Genomic DNA, 26,652 nt, shown 5'->3' on the forward strand with positions numbered 1-26,652 from the left:
TATTAGAATGTGGGCTGTGAATTTTTTTTTTCTTTTTAATCTAGAACTTTATCCATAATTCATTTCCTCATCTTCCTGGAAGCTGTCGTCATTACCGTCTGTCTCCCAGCTGGAACCTAAAATGAGTCTCATTCAGATTTCATTCAAATGTTGAATGTTGCCACTAAAATAAAGCTGTTAGATCCTGTACAGTTTGAAATACAACTACTGCAGTTCTTTGTGGGGGAAATCTGCTATATTGAGCCACAGCAATTTTGGGTCCACCTAAATTACACATGCTCCTTGGGAGACAGATTAATAGATTTAAAAAAAAAAATGTATACATCTGTGGGTGTTACCAGCTGTAATGTTAGTTACGGGATAATGGTGCATTGGTTGGCACAATCACATCACATCAAGTCAGGCGAGACCTTTTCTGTACGGAGTTTGCATGATTTTTTGGGGGGGTGTTTTTAAATGAGCTCTCCGATGTGTGGTGTGGAAGTGAGAGTGTGTCGCTCTGTTTCAGCCCCGTTGATGGACTGGCAGCCAGTCTAGTGTGCAGCCAGCCCTCTGACCTACAGCTGCCGGGATCGGCTCCAGCCCCACAGTTGGTTAAGCAATTAGAAAAATGGAGTGATGTTTAAGAGACTTTCTAAAAACGCCGACTTTGAGAAATATTTTGCAGTCTTTGTTTATCAGTTCCCTTCCAAGGTTTATCTTACAGTCGTTCTCTCAGTTTATCGTTTACGTACGAGGACGTACACAGACCAGAGAAAGCACTCGGGTGACGTAAGAATGCGGTCAAATATGCTGAGACGAATCAGAAAACAGGAAATAGGGGAAAATGAACTCCCATCACAGAGGTTCCCCATTCCCTGCAGTGCACCTCACTTCCTGTCACATTACTTCCCACCACTCATTTTAGCTCTTTACACACACACGCGTACTTACACGTTCCCACAGCTATTTTAATGACAAATAAGCCAAATATTAGTGATACTGATAGAAAGCCTGCTTTAACAATGAGCTACAGTTGAGTAGCTTGTTAGTGTTTTTTTTTTTTTATATATAGACCCAGTGGTGTGAGACTGCACTGTCCTAGATAGTTACACTCCTCCTGTGTCCTGCCCTCGATCTCTCTGAATAGCTCCACACACAGCAACACCACACAGATGAAAGCGCGCCTGCTCAGTTAGGCGATTGAAGCTGTTCAAATACAGAACTCCAAATCCATCTGTTTCCTCCCTTTCTAACAAGTACCATTTCATCAGCGGAAGGATGCACAAATACACCCACCAGCATGCATGTGTGTGCTTGAGAGCGAGACTCGGGAGATCATTGTTTACAAGCTGGGATGTGGATTCCCACACAGAAATGGCGCTGATCAGTCAGATGCCTACACTTTTATGGGCAAATTATGGGAAACATAATTTAAATGTCTGTTTCAATGGGGTTTTTTTGTTTTTGCTTCATGTGTTTTCTTCCACGCATCTGTGTGTGTTTAGACTTGTTGACAGATTCCACTAGCTGTGTTGCCTACAGTGCGTCTGACTGAAAGTGACTGAGATCAGAAGGCGCTTTTTCTTTTTTGGCCAACTCTCATTCCACACAACAGGAAATTGAAAAGGTGATGCTCACTTTGATCAGCTGTTAAAGCTTTATGGTTTTCCCCAACAAAAACAAACACTTTCCTTTGGTCTATCCGGTTTGTAGATTTCTTTTAAAAGCTTGCTGTTACACTTGATTTTACAAACAGAACAGTGTCATGCTGGTTTCTAAACTAAATATATAGCACAAGATCAACTTGTATAGTGCCAGCAACTGTGAACACTTACTTCTCAGTAAATCTTTCTTTCATTCCAGGGAGTTTTTATAAAATATATACCACTGATCAAGTCATATAATCCAGGATTAACCACAATATCATAAATTACAAGTAAATCAAACCAGTATTCTTCCAAGTGCTCTTGGAAGTCTTCTTGTGTAGTGATTGTGTAATGAAAACAAAAACCTCCCCGTTGTTATTATTAGGAAACTTGCCATGGAGTCCACAGCTGTTTCTCTGTTCTAGGCTTGTAAACATCTTAAGTTTAGGCATTTCAACATAAGAGTCTGACCAAGCAGCAACTTCTGGAGTTGAAAAAGGCAAAGATTGCTATGGTGGTATCACAAACGAGAGCTAGCAAAACTAGCAAAAACCCATCCCGTATGGTGGGTTTTTGCTAGTTTTTCTAGTTGTCTTCTTTGCAAGCTACACAGTCAAGCTACATAGAAACCTGTTCTGTTTTTAGACAAATAAATTATGGAATACCATCATTTATGTTATTCCTCATTAACACAATGTAGTGCTCCAGCTGATGGGAAGGTTGATTCATTTTGATGTTAATCAGTCTTGAAGAGAAACTGAGCATAATTTCTGTTTTCTACATTCTCTTACTTTGCCATCCTGATCTCAGTACATTTCGTTTAGCCCTGCAGGGGAGCCCAGAAATACCCTGCTGTGAATTTGTACTGAATACAGATCAAAATGATAAATTATGTAAGGCTCTAGAGTACAATACCTTCACACAACTCACAGAGTAAATCTCACAGTTGCCAAGTTCTAGTGTGTGCTGCAGGCATATGGGTTGTTATAAACAAACATAAAGGAAGATATATAGAGAGAAGAGTGATATGGTACAGTGAAATTTTATATTGATTTCTTAGATACACAAGGACCCACAGGAGGAGCTACACGTTTGGAGCTATGTAAGGTAAACCATAAGAGTGATATAATGGACCCGTGGGTCCATGCAAAATAATATGGCACATATAAGAAAACATACTGGTAAATGTGATCTTTAGAAGGTCAGGGACAGGGAGCATTTATTCTGACCTCCAGTGTATTCAATGCAATATTTATGCTGTTCCTTGTGAAGCCAGAGGAGAATATATGGGATTTTCGTTGACACCAAATGGGTTTTATTGTCCACAAAGTCTGAATTTGAGTTGGCTGAAGAGCAGACTTCCGATTTTATGCAAAAGCTTGGACACCCCTTGGGAAATTACAGACGTTTTTGTTTTTTGGTGCAGGGGTATTGTAAGAGTCATTCTAATAGCATATAGCTTATATAATGAATTCTGGAATAAGCCATTGTGTATAATATGTTTTTTGCCACCATCTGTCCCACAACCCCAAAGCAGAATATAAACAGCTGGCAAGGCGGTGTTCTTTAATCGAATACTGCTTCTTTCTCTCTCTCTGAGTACACCTTTGAAAATTGTTGCTAGGGTCCATTTTTGTCTTCATCTATCATTATCAGTTGATTAGCAAAACAGATAACACATCCAGGTGTTACTGGAAACTATAGACATTGAATTTGTGAAGAGGTCACAGGTGAGGGTATTTTTTCAATGTTTGCACATCAGGGCTGCACAGTGGAATGACACCCCAAGACATACCTTTCTACACAGTTAAGCTATGTATTACATGTTTGCGGGGTTTAATATGATGTTTGCCTGCTGTTAACTCTTGGATAAATACCTGGCCTTATTCTTTTTGTAGTGGATAAGATGCACTTCTTTATTCTTTTGTTTTAATTTGTGTGAGACTCTATGAGATATAATCTTTTGGGATTGTTTTCTAAAAAGTTTAGATTTTAAAAAGAAAGGGAAACTAATAAAGCAAAGTCAGCACCTTTAAATAAACAACTTAGTGTTATTCTTCATTTTCTGACTTACTTTTAATCCTGAACTCCTCTCCTACCTTGTCATTAGTTAGAAAGAAGTAAAAGGGAGCAGTGGCTATCAGGTTTGAAATACAAAGCTGTGCCTCTTTGGATTTTTAAAATATTGTATACTGGGGTTCATTTTAAAAAAAATGTGGAAAATATCTACCTATCTAAATATCATCTTGGCCCCGTGGCATCTCTCACTGTCAGACCTGATCGTCACTCTGCAGTTCACCTTTTTTTTGCTCCAAGTGTGTCATCTAGAAATAACACTTTTTAGTAACCCTTCTTCCAAAATGCACCCAGCAAAAATGCTACGAACACTGTGAAGCTCACGTTCCTGTTGCTCTTCCATTCCTCTCTGTGTCTATGCAAAGAGAACAAAGCAACACTCATTCTGTTGTTTAGGACTTGTTAGGTAGTCATTTTAGATGCAAATATGTCACAGTTATTATCTTTAATTTACACTGATGGCACTTGTGTCAGATAGAAGTCACAGGCATAAAAGTTACAAGGCCACCCGCTTAGATCATGAGGAAATATGCACGACCTCATCTTCTCTGTTTTGCTCGCACCAATATTGATATTCATGCTTCTATTTGCTGCATTTTTTAGAAACTTTTTTTTTTTGCTAGATTTAAATACTCTTCAGGCTTCTTCAGCAGCTTTCTTTTAAAAAACATTTTTTTCCCTTCTGATAAGCATCAAGCAAAAAAAAAAAAATGTGGGAACTCTTGCTCTAGCTCGGAGTGAGGAACACCTCCATCTGTACTGTTCAGCACCCAGCAGCAACACCATGGGAGTCTGTGCGCTGTGCGAGACACTGAGAGACACTGTGTTCCTTCAAATGTTCTGTCAGAGTTTTGTTTAACTTGTGCATATGACTTTGCAGTTATAATATCCAAAACCCCTCTGGGAGAGGGGTTTTGGATTCCCAGTTGATTGTCATCTGTTTTCTGGAGCTTAATAGAGCCCAGGGCTGTATTAAGTACACATGCGGGCCTAAATGCAGGGGTGCTAACTCTTTAGAGCCAATACTCCTATGTATGGGCGGGGGGTTTGGTATTATGGGGCCCCCGGCATGTTTGATTTGAATTCAGGGGCATCATAACTGGTAGCGTATCCCCTGTCCAAGTGTTATTGACCCATTGATGTAAGTCAGCTTGATTGGGCGGCACAGCTTGTGGGTCTTTGCTCGTGCTTTAAGAGGACCACCTCAACAAAGTCTAGACTCCGTGTTCATACATACAAATTCGTGCAGTGCACTGACTCATTGTAGCCGCCACAGTTTCAGAAGAAAGTGGGTGATTGCATGCCAGATGCAGGTGAGAGATCAGTTAACAGTTGGCACATTTGCACACAACAAAGGTCAGTGGTTGATGGATAGAGAAGCACTACCCTGGGTATCGCTGCCAAATCTCTAGTGACCCCTCCATAGCCTCCCTCCCTGGACCACTTAAATTCCACATGGCCGTTTAACAAATTATGCCTATTGTTCATATGACAATGGAGCCTCTGTGACTGAATGGATAGCAGTGACCCTTACATGGGCTGTGACTGAATTCCACGCATTCCAACATAAGGAACGTGAAGTGGAATTAAATAAAGTAAGAGACACATTAAGGTTTTATTGGTCTGATTTAAGCTTTATTTAAGTAGAGTTCTGTGCAGAGGCTAAATGTGAATGGTAGCAAAGAGAAAGTGAGTAATTAAAGGAGAAGTGAGAAACGGTGCTTTTTTATTGCAAGGGCAAAGTCAGGGAAAGAGCAATAAAAAGCTGAGGAATAGTGTTTTTGAGGAGGATAATTTGAAGCAATACAGTTCTGCTTCTGTAATGACATGTTTCTCTACCCAGAAAATCCAACTTCCTGGCTCTGCCTGTCCTCTAATTTTTTCTGTCTCTAGAGCTGGTCTTGTAGGAGAAAAGAGAATTATAGATTCCTGACAAGAAAGAAAATGTCGTGTACGCTATTTCAGAAGTGTGTATGCATAATTTAGCTACCTTGGTTGATAGCTGTGAAGCAAGAAGACTGACAACACTTTTTGTATACTGTTTGACATCAGAATGAACAAGCTTTCAGTACATCATGTTCAAATGAAAGTTCAAACGTTTGCTTTGAAGCTACACTCCAACCACAAGCTTTTAATGGCTTGTTGTTCAGTTTATTTAGTATAGAAGTTTCTCATGCGGCACCAAGCACACATTCATCAAGAGTTGTATATACTAAATGTCACAAGGTTGGCAAGTGGTTGCTGGTGGTTGTTGCCAGGTGAAATCGGTTGCAGAGTAATAGATTTGTATTTTCTAATTAGTTTTTATTTTAATTTCATTTTGACTTTTTATTTTTAATTCAGTTTAGTTTTATTGAGTCTCTTTTTTGTTAAGTTTTAGTTTAGTTTTTATTACTAACACTTTATTAAAGTGTTAGTTTCAGAGGCAAGATTTAGTAAAATTTAGTAAATTTTAGTAAAATCAGCACTGGTGTATATAATACCAATATAATACCAATAAAAAAAAGATAATTTTATGAAAGCAGTTGAGTCTCAGTCTTGTGGACATCTTGTGGTTCACAAAACTGTATTAGTTCGGTTTTTTCCAGAAGTTTAGTGTTTTATTTTTGTCATATTGTGTCTTTTAGTTTGTAGTTTAGTTTTAGTGAACTACAATTACCCTGGTCACTAGCAGATCGCTTTGGTGACATGTAGCTTAGATGGAAGATGGCAACTTGTCTGCAAACGCTTGCCAACTAATAACAAAGCAGTAGTAAAACTTGAAATATTGCAACTCAAAGTGAAAACAGAGAACTTTTACCTTCAGGGTTAGAGTTGTTCTCCAACGCTGCAGCTAAAACTTTCACAAAAATTGTACTTTCAAGGCCACCAATCACTGAAGGCGCATTTTTCCCTCACCGGTGGTTGCCAGGAGGTCACTTGCTGGCTCTTTAGACCCAAGTTATTGGGCCCTTATTCACCCAACTCTACATTCTCACACATCCGAAATAACAGACAATTTAGTTGTGAGGTTTGTTGTCATGTGACTGCAAAACCTCAATAATGTTTGCTTGAAGCGCTCTAAAACTGGCTCTGAAAACACATATACATGTATATTAGCCTTTCCATTTGTTTTGGCCATTTGTCCACACATACAGAGTTTCAGGTCAAAGAAAGAACTCCAGAGTTGATGTGTAGATGAGGTAGACTGAGTCTGTGACGTCTGTTTACATGAGGTGGCTCTGAAACTGTAGAGTACAGCACAGAGAAGAAGGTTCAGATTGGTTTGCTTTGTGCTCATTTGTGTTTCTGTGTTTTTATGTGAATGGAGATTTCTTAAGCCTTTATAATGACATGATCATTTATTTATTTATTTATTTGAGGACTTTTATTCTTCCATTCCCTTCCTGGAGGAACAGCGTGGTATTTGACATTTAAAGGGGACTTTTCCATCTGGATTATATGAGAAATTGCTAAAAGGAGATGGAAAGTGAAAACCTGTGGCAAGCTTAACATGTATTATGTGTCTGTGCGTCATGCTTAGAACATGCAATTTTCCACAAAGGATTGATCCCATTTGCTTGAGTAAAATCTCAGTGTAGTTGATATAGATGTGTTTGTACTTGTGAGTTGCGGGTTGCTAGAATCTGTCCAGCAGTCTATGGCTCGATTGGAACATATTTTGCTGTGTAAGCGTTCACTTAAATGTCGACAGCAGAGTATCGGCTTTTCATGCTCTAATCCTTACATTGTCTCTTTGATATGTGTTGCACACAGCCGTGCATGACTGTGTTCATTTACTGTCAACCTGCATGTTGGTATAGGAAGGAAAAGTAAAAGAGTGAGGTGGTCAGAAGGGAAGCCTCCAGTATAATGATAGTATGCTAATAAGTTGATAAGCAGGCGCCTGATCCTGCTCAAAGGGAACACAGCTTGTTCTATAAAGGCTGTCATCTAAGCAGCTGTGCAGAATGTAGCATTTTGATCAGGTTATAATACCACTTTCTTACTCAAAGTACTGCAGAGTTATTTTAGTTTTATGCTTTCCAATTATTAGAATTTTCTTTCCTTTTTTCAGTTTAGTTTCATTTCAGTTAGTTTCCAGAGTGAGTTTGCTCTTTTCAGTTTTGTTTTTATTCTTTGAAAGTTCACTTTCAGATTTATTCGATTTATTAGTTTCAGAGTTAATCTGTCATGTAATTATAATTTTTCATGGGCTTTTTTTATATTCACAGTAGATATTTCAATAAAAAACAGCACTTTTTGGAGACACAGTCGAGTACACTGTCGCAAGTATTAATAAACAGATGCACAAATCTTCAAAACTAAAACACTGGTCAAAAATAAAGAGTATCACAATGGACTTTCTCTGTTAAGCCGGGCTTTCTGCTGTAGGGTCTGTGTGCCTTCACATAAAAACGGGCATTTCACAGATCATATGACTCTTTTTCCACACAAAATGATCCCCCTGAGTGCCGCCTACTACAGTCAGAGGCATTAACAAATGAAGATGATAACATGGTGATAAAACCCTGTAAAGAACATAAAAGTTTAACAGTAAAATGAAACACTGTTGCAAATAATGCAAGTTAATCTGGTGATTAGTCACACAGAGCAGTAAAATCAACCCTTTAATTTGAGTTAATTGTTTTACCGCTGAGTGCCCTCTACATCATGCAGTTTAGCAAGTTTAAGAAGTTAAGTTGATTCTTGTATTTTTTCTCTTTTGAACCTGGAACCTAGTTTGCACAGTTGTCATCTGCTCATTTATTTAATTGTTTACAGTTTATTACCAGACAGGCGCTGCTGTGTACTGGGATTGCAGCCCTGGTTTGTGGCGGGTGGCATCCTAACATAGCTGAGCTATGCAGCCAATTGTTTTTTTTTATACCTAATAAAAATTTAATTAAATACTTTAACCAACTAGTATTTCTGGAGCAAAGCAACTTTGAAATATCCAATCCAATTCAGTCAAGCCAACTTTATTTATAAAGCACTTTAAAAACAGCTAGCACTGACCAAAGTGCTCAACCTTAAACAAAAAAAAGTATAAATACTAAAAATAAAAATACAATAACAGTAAACAATGTAATAAAATAAACAATTCTATACTGGGTTTAAAGCCAAACCAAAGAGGTGGGTGTTCAGACCAGATTTAAAAATATCGACATTGAGGAGACCTTTCTAATTTCTAATGGCCACGACTGTACCACAATTTGGAATCTGCAAAAACAAATAAAAGAATTTTAAAATGAACTCTAAAATGGACAGGCAGCCAGTGCAGTGAGGATAAAATGGGAGTACCAGTTAAAAGCTAAAGACGTGACAAGGATGACTGGCTAATACCAATGTACAACGAGTTACACTAATCCAGCCGAGTTGTAATAAAAGCATGGATTTCACTGCTGCTCTCACTTTAAAACCCAACTCAGTTTTAATTCAGTTTTATTTATAGTAACAGACACCTCAAGGCACTTTATATCATATAGTAAAGATCCAACAATATTAGAGCGAAAACCCCAACAATCAGACGGCCTACTTTGAGCAAGACCTTGATGACAGTGGGAAGGAAAAACTCCCTTTCAACAGGAAGAAACCTCAGACAGAGACATAAATCTGGGAGAGGATTTTGTAAAGCTGTGGCAGGCTGTTCTCCAGGACTGAATTAAGCCATAGTTTTGTGTATCATTCTTTTTATTCTTTATTTCTTTGTTTTTTTTCAAATGCCTCTCTCCTCATTCATTTAATAAAGACTTCAAAATAACTGCTCAAAGGTGTTACCACGAAAGCTGCCGAGCAGCGAGACTTGCCTCTGGAAGGACTTTCAAAGCAGCTGCTTGTTACTTTACATAATGGATATGACTGTGCATGTGCCCTTTGTGGCATTTTAATATTACATTTGAAGACAACACTGTCAAAGGTCCCTCTGTGCTTTTCTCAAGTGGCTGTTTCATAAGCGAAGGCTCCCTCTCATCTCTCTCCCTTCGTCACTGCTGATTTGCGCTCTTCCTCTAATCAAAGCTTAAGAGGAGTTCATCTCCTCTCCTCCCCCTCCATCTCGCATATCTGTTTGTCTCTGGCCAACGGTGTCACACAGGCTCGCCTGTTCTCTTTCTGTCTCTAGGCTTGTATAATGAGCTCTGCTTGGGACAGGACATTCTCCAGTTTGGCCTTTTACTCTCTGGCCAAGAGGGAGTGGGAGGCATGAATAAGAGGAGGAAGAAAAGAACGCATAGATAGATGTAAGCAGTCTGTCACTATAGCAGCATACAGGGGTAGGTTGAATGTGTTCAAAGAGAAATTTTGGATCGGCTAACTTAATTACCGTCTGCATGGGACAGTGAAGAGTATGAGTAGGTTGAGATGGTTTCACGGTTCCCCGTCTCTCTGCTGCTTCATGATTACAGTCCTGGACATGAAACCTGCATATCATGGTAAACAATAGTTTATTTACTTATATGTTTAACCAAAGGCTGATACTGTGTTTAAAAGTCAGTCATAAAAGTATGCAGCATTGGAGTTTTTCCTACGCCGTGGCACACCATATTTAGTCATCAGTGGTTTTAAGGTCATTCCAACTGTCTTGTATGTGTTTGCATCAGCTACCTTATGGACTGTTTAAGGTGACTAAATAGACTGTTGTCAGTGTCACCGAGTTGTACATTACCATGTTTTCCAGTAGGGGTCAGTGTTGATACAATTATGATCTACTGTTTAAGTATTGTATACATACTGACTCCATTATAAATACAAACATGTACTTTGCATTATATTTGCATAACATAACTAACTAGGTTTTATAGGAAAACAGAATTATGAAAATATTTTGGCAACATTTAAAATTTTTTTATGTCCATTTTAAGAGAAGACATAGTGAGTCAGTAATGCCACAGGCCTGTCTGTATAACTGTGTACATTGTTAGCCTTTATTCGGAAGGGAGATATAGAGGAAGACCAATGATACGCAATGTGCTCCATGCTATCTGATCAGTGCTTGTTGGCAGTAGCTGGGTCCAGGCTGAAGACAAAATGAGACCGTGGCTTGTGAGAATGTGGACATTGCCGATATCTTTAAAAAGAAGCTGAAGACCCACCTGCTATTATTTAGTTTTATCCATTTGTACTGTTTTCATTGCTGTATCTTACTTGATATTGTAGAGCAGCTTGTGACTTTTGTTCTTGTTGCTCTTGATAAGTGCTGTATAAATAAACGTACTCCCTTACTTGTAGGATGAGTTTGTTGCTGTTTACACCAAATCCATCGTGACTTTATTACATATAATAAAGTCAAGCTGTCTTTTAGAGGGGAAGCTATGATCTGCCCAAGGAGACTCCAGCAGCAGTAGCAGTAGCCATCAGTTTCGGCCTATCCACTGCTTGTAATCCATACTAATGCATTTCTCCATTTCCAGATGAACGAGACACTCAGTCCTTGAATCTTTACGCTTTCTTAGAGCTGTCTAATCCCCGTGACTCTGTCTGAGATGTTTCGCTTTTAATGGCTGGCTGTATTTGAGCAGTAATGGCCACTGTGCTCCCCTTTTCTGTGTTCGACCCTGTATCCGTGTGGAGACAACAGAGTGAGCTGTGTTGAGAATCAATACGTCTCCCTTTGTCTTTTTGTTTGTGGGGAAAGTGGAATTAGTTCCATCTTCAGAGCAGCAGTATTTTAGAGAACAACAGGCTCACTTAGTGCCTCTCTGGGTTTTAGGTCTCACTTTCAGAACTCTGAAATGTCATTGCTCTTACCATCTTAACACTGATGGTTTGGGTTGAGTACGCCTTGCTAATTACACTCTCTCAAGTAAAATACTCTTGTGAAGTCAGTGTTAGACAAAAGCTGAAACTTGTAAAGAAACAGAGTGAAACATGAATCTTTAGTGCTAGTTGGACAAACTTCTACTTTTCTTCTTTTTGGATACAATGTGGTCAGTTGAACAGGTCAGATTGACTTCAGATTCCCGATGTGGTGTTTTCACTTCTATTTCTCTCAGGTAGCAGCATTCAGGCATCTTCTACTTCATTTTCTAAAAGACTTTGCTGTTGTGAGTAAATAGAATAATTTACTCCCATTTACTGTAATACTCCCTTTTACATCAAATCTTGTTGAGCCCATTATTTGTTAGTCAAACGCAGGAACACTAATAAAATATTTTCCAGCAGTACCTACTCGGATCTGCTTGGCACAGCTTTTAGACTTGTCCATTAGGTGGTAGTACTTGGTACCAGGTACTTTTTTAGTGCCTACTCAACTGGGGTTCCAAGTGATCTGAGGCAATCCGAAAATGTGATGTCAGCAGACTGCATGCCACTGATTGGCTAGTCAGTAGTATCACTTGTTGAGTCATGAGAGCGACAATCTCCTTCACAAAAATCAAAGCCGCTAATTTTGAAACCTGATAATTCAGGAAATTACTGCACAAAAAAACAACACGGTGGTCCCTGAGTCTGACAAAAAGCCTTAAACTGACCAGCACGTATACCAACTCCTCGATATCAGTTGCTGTGGCGTTCATGTCTCATAGAAATGATGTCGCAAGACTTTCAGTCGCATGCTGTAACGACCATAAGCATATTAGGTTGTACGAGTTTGTAAGGCAAAATGACTGAAAACAAGTCAAGTCGAGTGGCGCAGGCACTAAAAGGCTAAAAGGCTTTGCAGGAGTTTACCCGCAGACACCATTTTGACTCTTGCTTAATTCGTTCTCAATGCCCTAAATGGCCTGTACAGTCAGTACAGTCAGTGCAATACATTTATCATGATAGATTGAGTCATTACTCTGTCTGTACACTGCAGGACTTTTTTATTTAAAAAGCCTTTTCCACTCTGCTGCTCTTGAGAATAATCAATTCACGTGGCTGACTGACTGGAAAATAGTCACTTAAATAACTCCTAGTGATTCTTGGGTTTGAGGAAAGGCTGTCAAAAAGATTGTAAAGAAACTTGCACATCTGTATTATCTCTATAGTGCACATTTCAATGTTCATGTAAGGTAAATAGAGCAGGCAGTTTTTAGATTTCATGTTACTGTGAGCTAAACTGACCAAAACCAACTAATACCAAGCCCCAAGTAATCGAAAACTGCCAATAAACTTCACTGCAGATTTTAGTTTTCGTAGATTAATTGGAAGAAAATTCATCACAACTTGAAAATATATTGATTATTATTAAATTTCTTTTTTTTTTTAATAAGACTTCAGATGTCCTCTAGACCTATCCTATCACAACCAGTCTTATCAAAAACAAAGTACACCTTTTCAGCTTTTAAAAGAATTAAACGGGTAAGCAACAGCCAGGTGCTACTGATCAAATTTACTTTACCGCCTCTATAAAAGCGTTGATCTGGTGCAGGAATGTGTCTATACAATGCCACAATCTTACCAGGAGTGACCCAAGAGCTACAGTTAAATTTCATGCCAGTAAAAATAGAAAAAAACTGAACCAGTGTGGGTTGTTTGGAAAGCCTCCCCTGTCTAAAAATAGCATGGCAGTGCAGCTTTGGTTGGCAGAGTTACATCTAAATGTACCACAAGACGTCAGGAATGATATTATTTGGACAGATGAGACCAAAGTTGAGACGTTTGGACGAAATGTACGGCACCACATTTCACCTCGTGCCAGTGGTTAAGCACGGTGGAGGAGGGGTGATGAGTTGGGCTTGTTTTGCATCCCCAGGACCTGGGCACCTTGTGGTCATTGAGCTCACCTCTGTATAGCCTCTGTATATCATTCTAGAGTCAAATATGAGGCCATCTATCTGACAGCTAACAGCTGGCTAAAATTGGGTCATGCTAAAGTACATGCAATCTCAAGCACAGCAGCAAATCTATATCACTGAGGTGCATCAGTCAAAGTCCAGATCTCAGTCTGATAGAATACCTGAACGTCATGGCAGGAACTATATATATATATATATATATATATATATATATATATATATATATATATATATATATATATATATATATATATATATATATATATATATATATATATATATATATATATATATATATATATATATATATATATATATATATATATATATATATATATATATATATATATATATATATATATATATATATATATATATATATATATATATATATATATATATATATATATATATATATATATACACATATATACACACACACACACACATATATATATATATATATATATATATATATATATATGTATATATATGTGTATATATATATGTGTGTGTGTCTGTGTGTGTGTGTGTGTGTGTGCACACACACACACACACACACACAGACAGACAGACAGACAGACAGACAGACAGACAGATAGACAGATAGGTGTGTGTGTGTGTATACATACACCAATATTTTTGAATACACGTGTCCATATTTATGTTTCCAGATTGTTTGTATAGTGCACTTTCTATACTGTGCTCTGTCCACTTTTTGCAATGACAATGCAGATTTTCCACTTGTGGGACAAATAAATGCAGATTTGCTGTGTGTGTGTGTGTGTTTGTGCAACATTGGCATTTGTTTACTTAGATCCAAGGCAGGCCAAACCTCTGTGTTACAACCTACATACAAAAGACAGACATTCACAATATATGGGTACACAAGTCTGTTTTATTTCAAAGTCTTTCAAACTTTGAACGAACCTTGGTAGGGAACAGCTGTTCCTACCAAGCATTTCTTGCAGCTGGCAACAACGGTCGTGCATTCAGTATAGTTGTGACTTCCGCAAAAAATGTGGTCAAAATCTCATGAGTAAGTTGAAGCATTTCTATCAGGCATTTCTGAAAGTTGTAACACAGAGGTTTGGCCTGCCTTGGATCTGAGCAACTCTGAGTGAGCAAATGCAAATGTGCCAGGCCTCAAGGACAATGGGTGGTTTGCACAACAAAAGCTGTAGGAGAAACAAGCTGACGACCTGTGAAAATCTCAGCAGGGGTGCTTAACACCTCGGGACTTGCACCAGAAAATAAAAAAGCCAGTAATTCTAGGGGGTATTGGGTTTAGGGAAGTTACGCAAATTTGCGCAGGATAGTAAATCTAGTGTTAAGAGGAGCTATGTGATCATTAACAAAAAAAAAGTAAACCTTGCACATATCCTGATCAGTCATGCTATAAGCTTTGTTGACAATAAATAGTTTGGTACTCATTTAGTATTAAAAAGTTCTTTGCAATTCCAAATTATATTGCTGCTGGTGGAACTCTCCTTTGATTGTTTTTTTTAAGCTGTTATTCTCAGATTTATTAGCATTTTGTTCTGGAGGTCTTATTTTGAAAAGCAATTTGAATTCTTGCAATGTTTGCCATATTCATTAGTACCGGCTAAAGTTTATTTGGTCCTATTATACCGCAAGAGTTTGCAGCCAGCATACACATTAAAATGAAAGCCTGTGGTTTACTTTACTTTTTTCTTGGCCTTTTTTCCTTTTGGCCCTTTGACTGCCCACTGGTGTGTTTGTCGTCGAGGCAGAGGGGAGCCACCAGCTGTACACGAACTCTTCCTGACCCTGGACTGCCTGTCTATAAACTCCTGGCTGGTCAAACAAGAACTCATTGTAGGTAGCTATTCCCACAGCGACTATCATGCTGGCAAGATCAATCTGCTTTGAAATAAAAAAGAAAGCGGTCCGGCCTTACACGCGCCGCTTTTGTGTGCATGAATAGCACTCAACTGCCATATGAGTTCAGTAACCTTACAGACTAGGTTAAGACTATGCGTGTTTTGTGGTTATTGCTGCTTTCACCTTTAAAAGTACAGAAAATATGTACACTCTTCAGGGTTTTTTTGTTTTTCATGAGCTCAGTGGCAGCAATGCAAAGCCTGGAGGCTGTGCATTTCTCCTGCTTCGCAGCAGGAGGCTCTGGCTTGATACTGAGTGATGTATACTTGCTAAATACGCTCTGTGGGACCTCGGGAATGCCTAGTCTATGTTATAAGACATAGAGGCACGAACACACACTGCTATATTGTGTCGATGGGAGTTTATGGACTGGGGTAATGACAAAAACTCTTCACAGCATGCAGCGTTATGGTCCCCACTGCTCTCACTAGCAACAAGCAGCATCACAGTGAACAATTGAGCAGCCACTGAAGGAAGGAAATGTATCGCAGAGAGCGAGTATGAGAGAAAAAGAGAGGAAGACTTTGATTAGGTACAATCAACACAGAAATCCGTTCATCTTGGAAACCATGGCAGACTTTGATTACAAGAATGTATAAAACTGACCTTTTTTGAGCTGTTTATGATTGTGTGTTTCTGATTAGATATCTTGATTTTTGTAAGTGTCTTTTTTCGTAATAAGTTTAACTTAACTTTAATTTAATTTTTAATTTTTAGTCAGTTTCCAGCTGGATCTAATAGCTGTTTTACATGAGGGGAGTTACATTTTATTATTCTTTTTGGGGGGGTTTCTGCCTTCAATTTGTAATTACGTGGCTACAGTGAAAAAGTTTTCAGCCAATATTCCTCTTGAAAGTCAGCTGATTGAATAGACATCGACAGTTAAAATGACAGCGTAAGTGTATAAACAAGCAAATAAACAATGAAACCTGTTTTGTGTGTCTAAAAAAAATATATTAGCCAATATATTGGAATACTGGATTTTAAAATTCACAAATATCAGTATCTCTATTGTTCTTAAAAATCTTATATCAACTGGGCTTTATCTATGAGTGTTCCTGCTACTTCAGCTTGCTTTGACCAGTTAACAATCAATGCAGTTTAACCATAGATTTGTCAAAGTAACCCAGCTGTCATTCAGAGGATCATAACTGACAAAAGTCTGGTTTCCAGCTTACAGGCAGAGTCCAAGCAGCAGTCTTTAGTGGAAGAAATCATGGTATATAAACCCGAGTATGGCTTGCAGGCAGGATGTTTAGCGCAGACTGTTTACACTGTGGCCATGTCCCTAGCAGTTTTTCTTTTTTTGACTACACCAGTACAGTTTTTGCTCATCACCCAACCTGTTTGTTCCCGTTGACTCACCCAAATAAAATTCAGGTTGCTGGGTGGCTGTTTTGACAAAGTGGATGAGAGTCCAACTGGCCAAAACATGACTGGAATAGGAGTGCTGGAAACTGTGCTGTGCTTCACAACGTGACAGCCTTAAAGGGGATAGAGGAGAAATCAATGGACTTTGTTGGGACTCACTATACTCTTTTTTAAACATATTTTAACAAGCACACAGATCTGCTTAGAAACCGTACCCAACATCAGAAAATGAGTATTCGAAATTTCATGTGAAGTGACAGGTGAAACCTGTTTTATTTAAACACATTACATCATCTACGTTTTTGGAGTCATGCCAAGATCTCAAGAGCTCTGTTAGGTATTCAACAAAAATACCTATAACCATTTTCAAGGGGTGTCTCAGCAACTCACAGTTATTTGAAGTAAATCAGCTTTCAGCTTTAAGGACTGGCTTCTCCAGAAAATCCAGCTCTGGAGCAAGCTTTTTGTGTATGAATTAGCCTTACGTGAAGTCAGGAAGAAGCTAAAAGCACTTCCATAACTAAGCCCTAATGTGCACACATGTCTGCATTTGTTCCATTGTATTTAGATGTGGACTATGGGTTGTCTTCTTCAAAGCATGCAGTGATTGGCTACTTTATCACTCTTTATAGCTTATTTACATTTGCTTCTGATAGGCTGTCACTCCCAGGCATGCTTTTTTTTTTGCCTAGGGAGGCAAATTAGTGGCTGAAGTGTAAAACCTGGAGTATGACTAACAAAACTGGATCCGGAGCCACTGAATGTCAAGAGTTGTGACGTTTTATGAGCAAGTGTTGCTTCCTGCTCCAGAGTTTGTCTTGTCTGTGTGTCTACAGCAGCTTTAGTTTGATTGTGGGAGGGAACTGAAACCTGCTGTGATCTGATAGCTGGCTTGTTAACTCCATTCCACTGAAGGCTTTGCCTGTTTTCTAGGCATCCCAAACTTTTTCCCCCTGTTGTTCTCAGCCACATAGCATGTTGTCTTCTCTACACTCACAGGATTTGAGTTTCAGGGGTTGAGGACAGTTGTTTTGACTGTGTAAAGCTGTGTGACAAATTCTCCTTCGCTGCTGTTTCAATGTGAGGAACTGGCTTTGTGACTGTCTCTAAAATTCCTTTAGTGCACTCTTGCACCGGGAGCAGGAACAGCTTTCCTGTCATTCAGGATACACGCTCACACTATTCCGGACATCATGCGTTTGGGATCTCAGTGTGGGAAACTTTGAGGAGGGGGAGTGCTCAGAGCTTCAGAGCTTCAGAGCTTCAGAGCAGTAATCTGAGTTTGTGGGACTAGACACAAGTATTGGAGCTGAAGTAAATGTTCGATGGATTAATCTTCTCTTTCTTCACCGGGAAATGGTTTCACAGTGGTTGGGATTTTGTCCTGACACTACCTATGAGGACTTGAGTAGATGTGAATGTCTCCAAGAGGACTGCTGAGTGAAATTTTGCCATAAATTTGAGTTGTGATCCATGAAAACCTCTCCTCACATTTCTCTGCGCTGGTAGCACCTCAGGAGGACTTGGATTTTAGTGTTGTTCAGATTTTTAGTGGTGGATTCGGAGTGGGAAATCACACCATGGCTGGAGTTACCAGGAAGGGATCTGGAAGACCCTCATACTACTACAGATTCCTGGGCAAATCCCGACTGCAGCGTCAGCGGAGCCGGTCACGCAGCCGCACCAGGCCGTCTGCCAGCAGGGGTAATAAATACTACAACTGCTAAAAAAAAAAGCTCACCATGCAGCAGTTTTAACCTCATGTACACAATGTTAGTTTAGATAAAAACTCGCTGACAGGGCATTAATACTGTTTCTGATTCACATTTAAAAGCTCATATTTCTGTAATCCGTGGCAGTTCCTCTTTTCTAATTTTTGACATCTCTTCTCGTCACTCATAGGAGAACTTCTCTTCTGGTAGCATTATTTTTAGTCCTGGCAACAACAAGCTGTGTGCTGCCGCTCGTGTTTGTGTGTTCCTAAGAAGAAGTTTGAGTTTGTCAGTTGACAGTTTGGCGTAACTATTCGCAAAGTGATGCTGCTCTCACATTTCACCATCAAAGCTTGAAAGCTTGCAGTTCATCGCGAATCTGATGAATTCCACCCTGTTTGGGCACTCTGCCCGCATGTGTGTTTTTTCTTATTAGCAACCAAGAAAAGGCTTGAAGTCTGTTAGTTTTTCTGCACTGCATAACTACTTTGTCTTTATTTTTTTGCCACTCTGTGCCCTCCAGCAGTGTGTTTGTTCACTTTGCTGCTTCTCTGGATCGCTGTACATAGTGCTTGCAGTGTTCGAACTGCAAGGTTATAGTGAGAAGTCTGCCCCCAAGGCTTTGCTGACTTTACTTGAATGAAGAGGAAAGAATTATCTCTGAAATCTTCAGCCTATTGATTTTTTTCCATCTAAGTGAGCTGCAGTAAGGTGCCAACCAGGATATGAAGACGAAAACTATGATTACTATGTGATTTACTCTGCAGTGGATGTGATGCAGAAGTTCCTAAAGTGAGGATAGTTCAGGAAAAAATGTGGCTCTCGCTCACTGAGACTTAATGCTGTTTGTGCTCCATCTGTTCTATAGTAAGAGACGGACAAAGCTGGACCTGAGCGTGAGAGCGAGACGAATGCAGTGTGTAGGTGCCTGCTTTGTATGTCTTCGCTCCAGCTGATGAAAGAGATGCTTTGAAGTCTCCACTCTGTGTCATTCACTCCTCCAAAGAGATCACACACACGCATGCACGCACACATGCGTCGAGTTTAAGTACAAAGGCACACGAAAACACGCTTTGCCTTGATCTCTGTGGCTAAGTGCAAGTTCCTCGCACAAAAAACTTTTACACACAGGCTGCAGATTGATACGGTGACACACAGACGGGTAAGGACGGGTTGTGGTGGTGATGTTTTGGCAAAAAGTCAGCAGTACTGAAGTTAGATTCCCACTTATGTTTCATTTGGGGAAAAAAAGAGCTTTCATTAGCTTGTAGGGCTAAATAAATGCATATGCAGTAAGAAGAACAATGTACGCTCACCGGCCACTTTGTTGGCTGCACCTGTTCAGCTGCTTGCAAATGCAAATATCTGATAAACCAATCATAAGGAAACAACAAGTGCATTTACGTGTGCAGACATGATGAAGGGGGATTGCTGAAGTTTAAACCAAGCAGTTTTCAGCATTTACAAAGCAGCAGAAAACTACAACAGGAGGGCCTCTACTCTGAGCTAAGAACTGGAAAATGATGCTAGAGTTTGCATGGGGTCACCACACTTGGACAATAGAGGTTAAAAGCAATTTTCTTTTTCCTTCCCACTGTCGCCAAGTGCTTGCTGATTGGGAGTCGTCTGATTGTTGGGGTTTTCTCTGTATTATTGCAGGGTGACTGTTGTGATTTGATGCTGTAGGAATTGAATTGAATCTTCTGATGGCTGCTTCCAGCAGGAAAACACACCATGTCACAAAGCTTAAATCATCTCAAACTGGTTTCTTGACTATTACAGTGAGTTCACTGCACTCAAATGGCCTCCATAGTCACCAGAACTCAATCCAGCAGTGCACTTTTAGGATGTGGTGCAACAGGATGTGCATCATAGATGTGCAGCTGACAAATTTGCATCAACTGTGTGATGCTATCATGTGAATGTTTCCAGCTCTTTGTTGGATTTATGCCACAAAGAATTCAGGATGTTCTGAAGGCAAAAAGTGGTCCAAGCCAGTACTAGGAAGTGTCCCTAATGAAGTGGTCACCGCATGTACGTATGCAGCTTGTGAAATGAAGTAAAAATAAAATAGCTAATTAAATCTGGTGACATGTAAAATCAGCTACATGTTTACATGCAGCGTAACCAGGTGCACATATTTCAGTATTTTTGCTGCACTGTGTTAGCAGACTGCTTCAGAAGCTACTTGTTGTCCACCTTGTGTTAAACCAAAAAGGAAATACTTTCATTTCTCAAATGAAAGGCAGTGTATTATATTCTTTTGAGCTAGAATATAATACACCGCGTACTTCTGCAATGAATTCAGCCCATTGTTTAGTTCACTTCCACTCTTTGGAAGAAGAGTATGAAGCTGCTTTCACACACTGCAGAGCACTGTAGCCCTGAACTTTTCTATATGTCACCTGACGCATATTAACCGGCCTTTAAACCTCCACCCTTCTAGTACCAAGTCTTTGTGATGTCAGATTGTGCAGGTGTGCAAATAGTGCAACTAGACATCTGAGGCTTCACCGCTTGTGAGTGAGGATCTTGTGTATTTGCAGTGGTGCAAACAGAATTAAAGCCAAGCAGCTATATCTCACCTAATTCTCCAGAGAGGCTCGAGCCTTTACTAATAGAATTACAACATAGTTTTTCTTTTTTAGCACAAATTTAACACTTTTTATTTTCATGCAGCCAAAATCGGGAGCCTGAATCAATGCTACTGTTGCTCCAGATGGTTCAAAAGTTTAAATGAGCAAATTTTGGCTTTGGCAGTCTTGCTGCTATTTCACAGCATTAGTTTGGTTAGAAACAAAGTAACTCTTTGTTATGCACGTGTATGTTACGGCAGAGAAATCAAATATATCTTGGTGAAATCAGATTGAATTTTTTTTATTCCTTACTCCAGTTATGGAAGGTTTACTGCAGAAAGTGGACGGTTGCCTTCTTACTTGGGTGGCTGCACTTATTTTTGGTTCTTTTTGCACTGTCTTTGCAACTTGTAAGTATTTTAGCTTTGTCAGTCATGTCTAGATTAGCCGTACATTCTCTCGTCTCATCCAGAATGACTGTATTACCATAGAACAAATAGTACTACAACCACATGGTAGGTTTTCTTTAATTTGCTGTAATGAGATCTGTGGGGAGAGAAGAAAGAAAGAAGAGGTCTCTCTGGTAAACACTTTAGTGTGCCTGAAGCAAGATGATTCGCTATTGTTGAGATGTGTCTCGCATGTGAAGCCCAGCAGCAAAGCATGGAACAAAAAAAAAAGTTTTGTTCACACCATATCTTAAGGGAAGGTGCTGTAGCCTCTCCTGTCTATTGCACAGTCAGTGGCACCGATCAGATGGCAGCCGCATGAGCTCATGTGTTATTGTTTTCTGAGCGTGAGCTTGTCTGCGCATTGTTATCTGTGAATGGAAAATTTCAGGAAGGTTCACCCTCAGAATCACTCTGGATCTGTTTCCTCTGCTCTGCCAGGGCTGGAGACATTTACATACAAAATTATCGCTCCTCTGAAAAAGGGAGAGCGGCGCGGCCTCTTCTGACTTGCGTGTTTCGAAGCCCCCCCACCCTGCTGCAATCATGAAACTTGTATCAGAATTGTCCTCTGATTGGAGTACTGACTGTTTTTCACAACAGAATCCTTCATTTATCGCCTCTGTGTCAGTCAAAGAGTCTTTATGCATTACACAACAGCTTTAAAAAAAAGTTAAAGGTAACTGTACTAAACTTTTTCAGCCTCCTCAGAGAGATGTTTTTGTTCGGTGGAACAAAATTGGGTCTTTGAAAACGATATCCTCCCATATAGGCACATTTCTAACAGCAAAGTTGAGCTGTCATTACTTACCAGCAGATCTTTCAGGTACAAATCTGATAACAGATATCAGACTTACCTAAAGAGTGTTTTTGGAAAGTTTGGATCTTTCTCTCCCCCCAAATCTGCCAGTTACTCTGAGATAGAAATGACTTGACTTTTTTTGTCCATTGATCTCAGTCTGCTCTTGCATATTTTTTTCTCCCCGACTTTAAAGTTGGCAAAACATCACCTGAACACCACAGGAAGTGATTCTTTTCTCCCAGTCCTTCTAGATTACCTTGATTTTTCCTTTCATCTGAGAAATCTTACTGTTTTAAATTAGTTTGAGTAGTTTCAACTTCCCTAACCTTCATCCTGCTCCACCGAGTGTAAAAGAGATTTGTATTTTTGACTTGTATGTCAGTTAAATTGGTTTGTGGATTGAAGTGCAGTTATCATCTTGGTTTTTTGGGTTTATTTTGTGATGGATGTGACAAGTAAGAGGTGGATCTGAATGAGAAAACGACGACTGTATGCTCAAACGTCAGTTACAGTGTAACCAAGGTAACAGTATTGTAAATCTGCTCTATCAAATGAAACAAAATCATGTTATATTACATAGACATTTAACTCAGGATGGAGCTTATATACTCAGGAAAATGCTTAAAGGTACAGTCAGTAATTTTTTGAGGGTATTTAATGGAAAAAAGGATATTGTACTCATAATAATACATAGAATAGTGTGTAACTGCGTCTGTGCATCTATTAAAAATAGATTTGAAGTGAGTTTGCGGTTTGTGGGAGCCGCCATGTTAACCCACCATATTTGAATACAGTAGCCAGGAATTACGTCTCTCTTCTGAGTAATGGCATTTTATTTAGGCCAATGGCAGAGGAGAAGTGAACCCTTAGGTGTTCCTGTGCTATAGAGAAACATTTAAATTCGTGCCTGCACCTTCAGACTAAAGAAATAATCATATCTCTGTTAGCTGAGACAGTGGTTAAGACGGGCTAACAGTAGGTAACAGAAAGCAGTAAAGAGCAGCGGTAAAGAGCAGCGCTTACCAACATTTGAGGTGATTGAGTCCTTTCACAAAGTTTTAAAGCCTCTTATAGAGCAAAAAAAGTGGACATTTCTCACCTGGCATTGACAGCTGAGGTAAACTGTGGACTGACAGCCTTCTGTAGATGGGGAAAAATTGTGGGGCAGATCTGGATCCAGTGTAAACACTAGCAGCAACATGCTGGCCGCAGCCATTATGACCTATGGTCTAAATGTAATGCTTTTGCCACCTTATCTCAATTTATCAGAGACAAGAAAATAGAACTCTACAGAAAGAAATCCGTAATCTACTGATATCTAGTGGTGAACATTTTCTACACTGCAACCCTAATAAGACCATAAATCAAATAGGGAGTGTTGTCATTTTCTGACAGACCTTTTTATAATCTTCCATATGTTTTGCAACCATGAGGAGTCGCCCCCTGTTGGCCATTAGTAAGGATCATTCACTATTCAGACCTGGATACTAAGGCTGTATTTTATATATGGTCTATTTCCTGCCCCAGACCCTACTGGAAATAGCAAATGTAGTCTGTTTCAGCTTCTTGTAAAACATTAGATGAGATGATCTAAAAGCCAGTCTTTAGATGGGGAAGTAAAGTTGAGCGTTTAGGGTGTCTCCGCTGCCTTTCAGGCAGCATTACAATAATGACAAGACTTTGTGGAGATACACACATGAGCTAATAAGTGAGTGTTAGCCATTCCCTCCTGCATTTAATCTTACGCTTCACTGCACTAATCAGATAATGGCTTTATAATAAAATTAAACAGTTTAATATGACCTGCGATCACTCAGTGGGCTGTATGCATGCACAACAGCAAGTTTTGCAGTTCCTTAAAGTGAGGCAGAACTGCAGAGGAGAACAAAGGAGGGGAAAATTAAAAAAGAAATGCTACTGAAAAAGTTTAGTAGCACTTGTAAAGGGGAAAATTGACTTAGCTTGATAGTCCACGCAGAGGGTTTTATTATGTATAATCTGAATGTAAGAAGAGAGAGTACTGTAAACTCCAGTAAAGGATGCGCATAGCATGAGCTAAAAGGCGGCAGGTACACAGACAGGTTAGTGACTGGTCCATTGAGAGTCCTAACCATATTCAGTGCAGTCACACAAGTAACAACTGCATCAAATAGCACAACAGCACAGAAAGCGTTGCTGCCGACAGTCTGCAAGAAAGTGTTTGAACTGCTCAATAACAACTCAATAATGCATTACCACTGACAGCTATTGCTCGTAATCATATTCTCAATGGGTCATTACCGAGAAACACTTTTGATCCGTGCTACTGCGTCACGTTTAATTTTTGTCAGGTTGTTTATGCTGTGTGCGAGTGCTTGTGTTTGTTCGCGCTGATATCTACTTATGGGAAGTGAGGACCGAGTTCGGGCTGATAGATGGGGAAACGCGTTGACAACAATTCAGACAGCCGTGGTGACTCAGTTTCTCACTCCCACGTCACATTCCCACTGAAACTCAGGAAGTCAAATAAGTCCGCATTCGGGCTTTCTATCCCCGAGTGTTCAGCTGCTTTAAATATTAACATGACAGAGAGAGAGGGGGGGAAAAAAAGAGGGTATTAGAGCTAAGTGGTGCCAGGTTCAGCCTTAACTTCAATGCCAAAGGAATCACTTTGCTGTTTTCTCTAAAACAGATTAGCCCTTTGATCTGTCTCTGCAGCTTGCTCCCGAGCCTCCTCTCTGTGATTAAAGTCATGTTTTAGTAAAGACTTCACTAATCAACACAGGCAACACGACTCTTTCGGTATTTTTGACTTCATTCTCCGCGGATGCGTACAATCAGGTCGAGAGGCTGGAGAATATGTGGGATCAAGTTTGCGTGGAGAAAAAAGTATTTCCCACTGACTTTGCCAGTTCTGTATTAAAAGGATGATGAGTGATAATGTTATCGCTTTGCCTCGACGATCATATAATAGAAAGCAGAGACAGGAAAGAGAGAGACGGCTAATATAGCAGTGCGGCAGTAAAGTGAAGCCATCAGAACCTCTCTGCATCATCTCAGTGTTTAACCCAGGATTACTCTCAGATCTTTTCTGAAGTCTGTGTCCTTGTCTACCCCCCAACCCACCCACCAGCCCGGTGAGTCATGGAGATGGGCCAGACGATGCAGGGTTTCTGAGCACCCAAAAAAAGAGTCCACTAACAGCCTGACAGGTGCAAGCAAATCCCCCCCCTTAATCCATAGATATCAACTCAGATTACAAGGCAGAAGTAGTTTTTGAGGAATAGCTGTGGAAATATAGAACATTATTGCCTGTCAACATACAGCGGACTGTATGTGCAACTGAAAATAGTTATTTTCTTATGTGCAAGAACACAGAAACACAGTTGACAGTGGAAATTGGGAAAATGTGACCTTAATGATATCATTTTTTTTTGCTAGCATACATTTGGTGCATTTTAGCCATCGTCATTCTTAAATTAACAGAATTCAGTTTTATTTACAGTATATAGCGTCAAATTACACCAGGAGCTGCCTCAAGGTGCTTTACATTACAAGGTAAAGACCTTGCAATAGTACAACAGAGAAACTGTAAATTAAGCAAAAAACTCCCCTTTAACAAGAAGAAACCTCCAGTAGAACCAGGTTCAGGGAGAGGCAGCCATGTGCTGTGATTGGTTGCCATTAGCATGGCTTTAGAGACAGGCATGCTTATTTCCCAGGTCTCAAAAAATCATTCAAAATACGTAAAAAGCTGAAATGTGTTTTTTCTTGTATTAACTAATTATTTGGGAAAGTAAAAATCACTGATATTTAGTGGTCAAAACTGTGCAAATTAATGATGATTCTTCTCATAAATCATGACATACTGCTCTCTCCTACAGCTCCCATTATAGTTTAAAAGCATCAGTATCGGTTTTGGTATCGGCAATACTGGCCCTGTATTTACTTGGTATTTGATAGATAACAAAATTTGCAGTATCGCACAGCACTACTGACTCGGGGTGAGGGGAGAGAGGTGGGACAAAAGGCTCACTGTGGAAGAGAGCTAAGTAATGATTAAATGCAGAGTGATGTTTAAACACAAAGTAAAAAAACAGACAAAAAGAACAATCAAAATACAGAGACACTGAAAGCACTGTAGTGCATATTGTGGTTTGTATTGTTGGGACTTGTCTGTAATAATGCAATCGACAAAACCCAAAGACTTGAGAACAAATATCGTAAAGGCCAAAAGGTTGGAGTGTGAGTTCACCTTGTGCAGTTTGTATTCCTCAGAGGAAAATATTTTAAAGGCTTGCACAGAGGGCTGCGTAAGCACCCTAGTTAATATGGCGCGCCATCGCTTGACTCTGAAAGAGCTCCAGGGCATCTTGACTTTGACCCCTCAAGTCTCCGAGAATCTTCAGGGGGGAAACTTGTCTTCCACAAGTCCGATAACTCCCATAGAAGTTCA

At 39.6% G+C, this 26,652-nt stretch overlaps 1 protein-coding gene across 3 annotated transcripts in view; it reads left to right on the forward strand.

Moving 5' to 3' along the window:
- dab2ipb (DAB2 interacting protein b) overlaps positions 1-26,652 on the forward strand; it is a 152,530-nt gene that overhangs the window by 23,942 nt on the left and 101,936 nt on the right. The window contains exon 1 of one of the 3 annotated variants that reach the window (XM_039615305.1): positions 17,704-18,382. The exons of the other annotated variants lie outside the window; for them this stretch is intronic. Coding sequence (XP_039471239.1) covers positions 18,259-18,382 — 124 coding nt within the window. The 5' untranslated portion in view covers positions 17,704-18,258. Of the gene's footprint in view, positions 1-17,703; positions 18,383-26,652 lie in introns of those variants that run through there. 3 annotated transcript variants of the gene reach the window in all.

Source organism: Oreochromis aureus, linkage group 7 (genome assembly GCF_013358895.1).
Source record: "Oreochromis aureus strain Israel breed Guangdong linkage group 7, ZZ_aureus, whole genome shotgun sequence".
Lineage (NCBI taxonomy): Eukaryota > Metazoa > Chordata > Actinopteri > Cichliformes > Cichlidae > Oreochromis > Oreochromis aureus.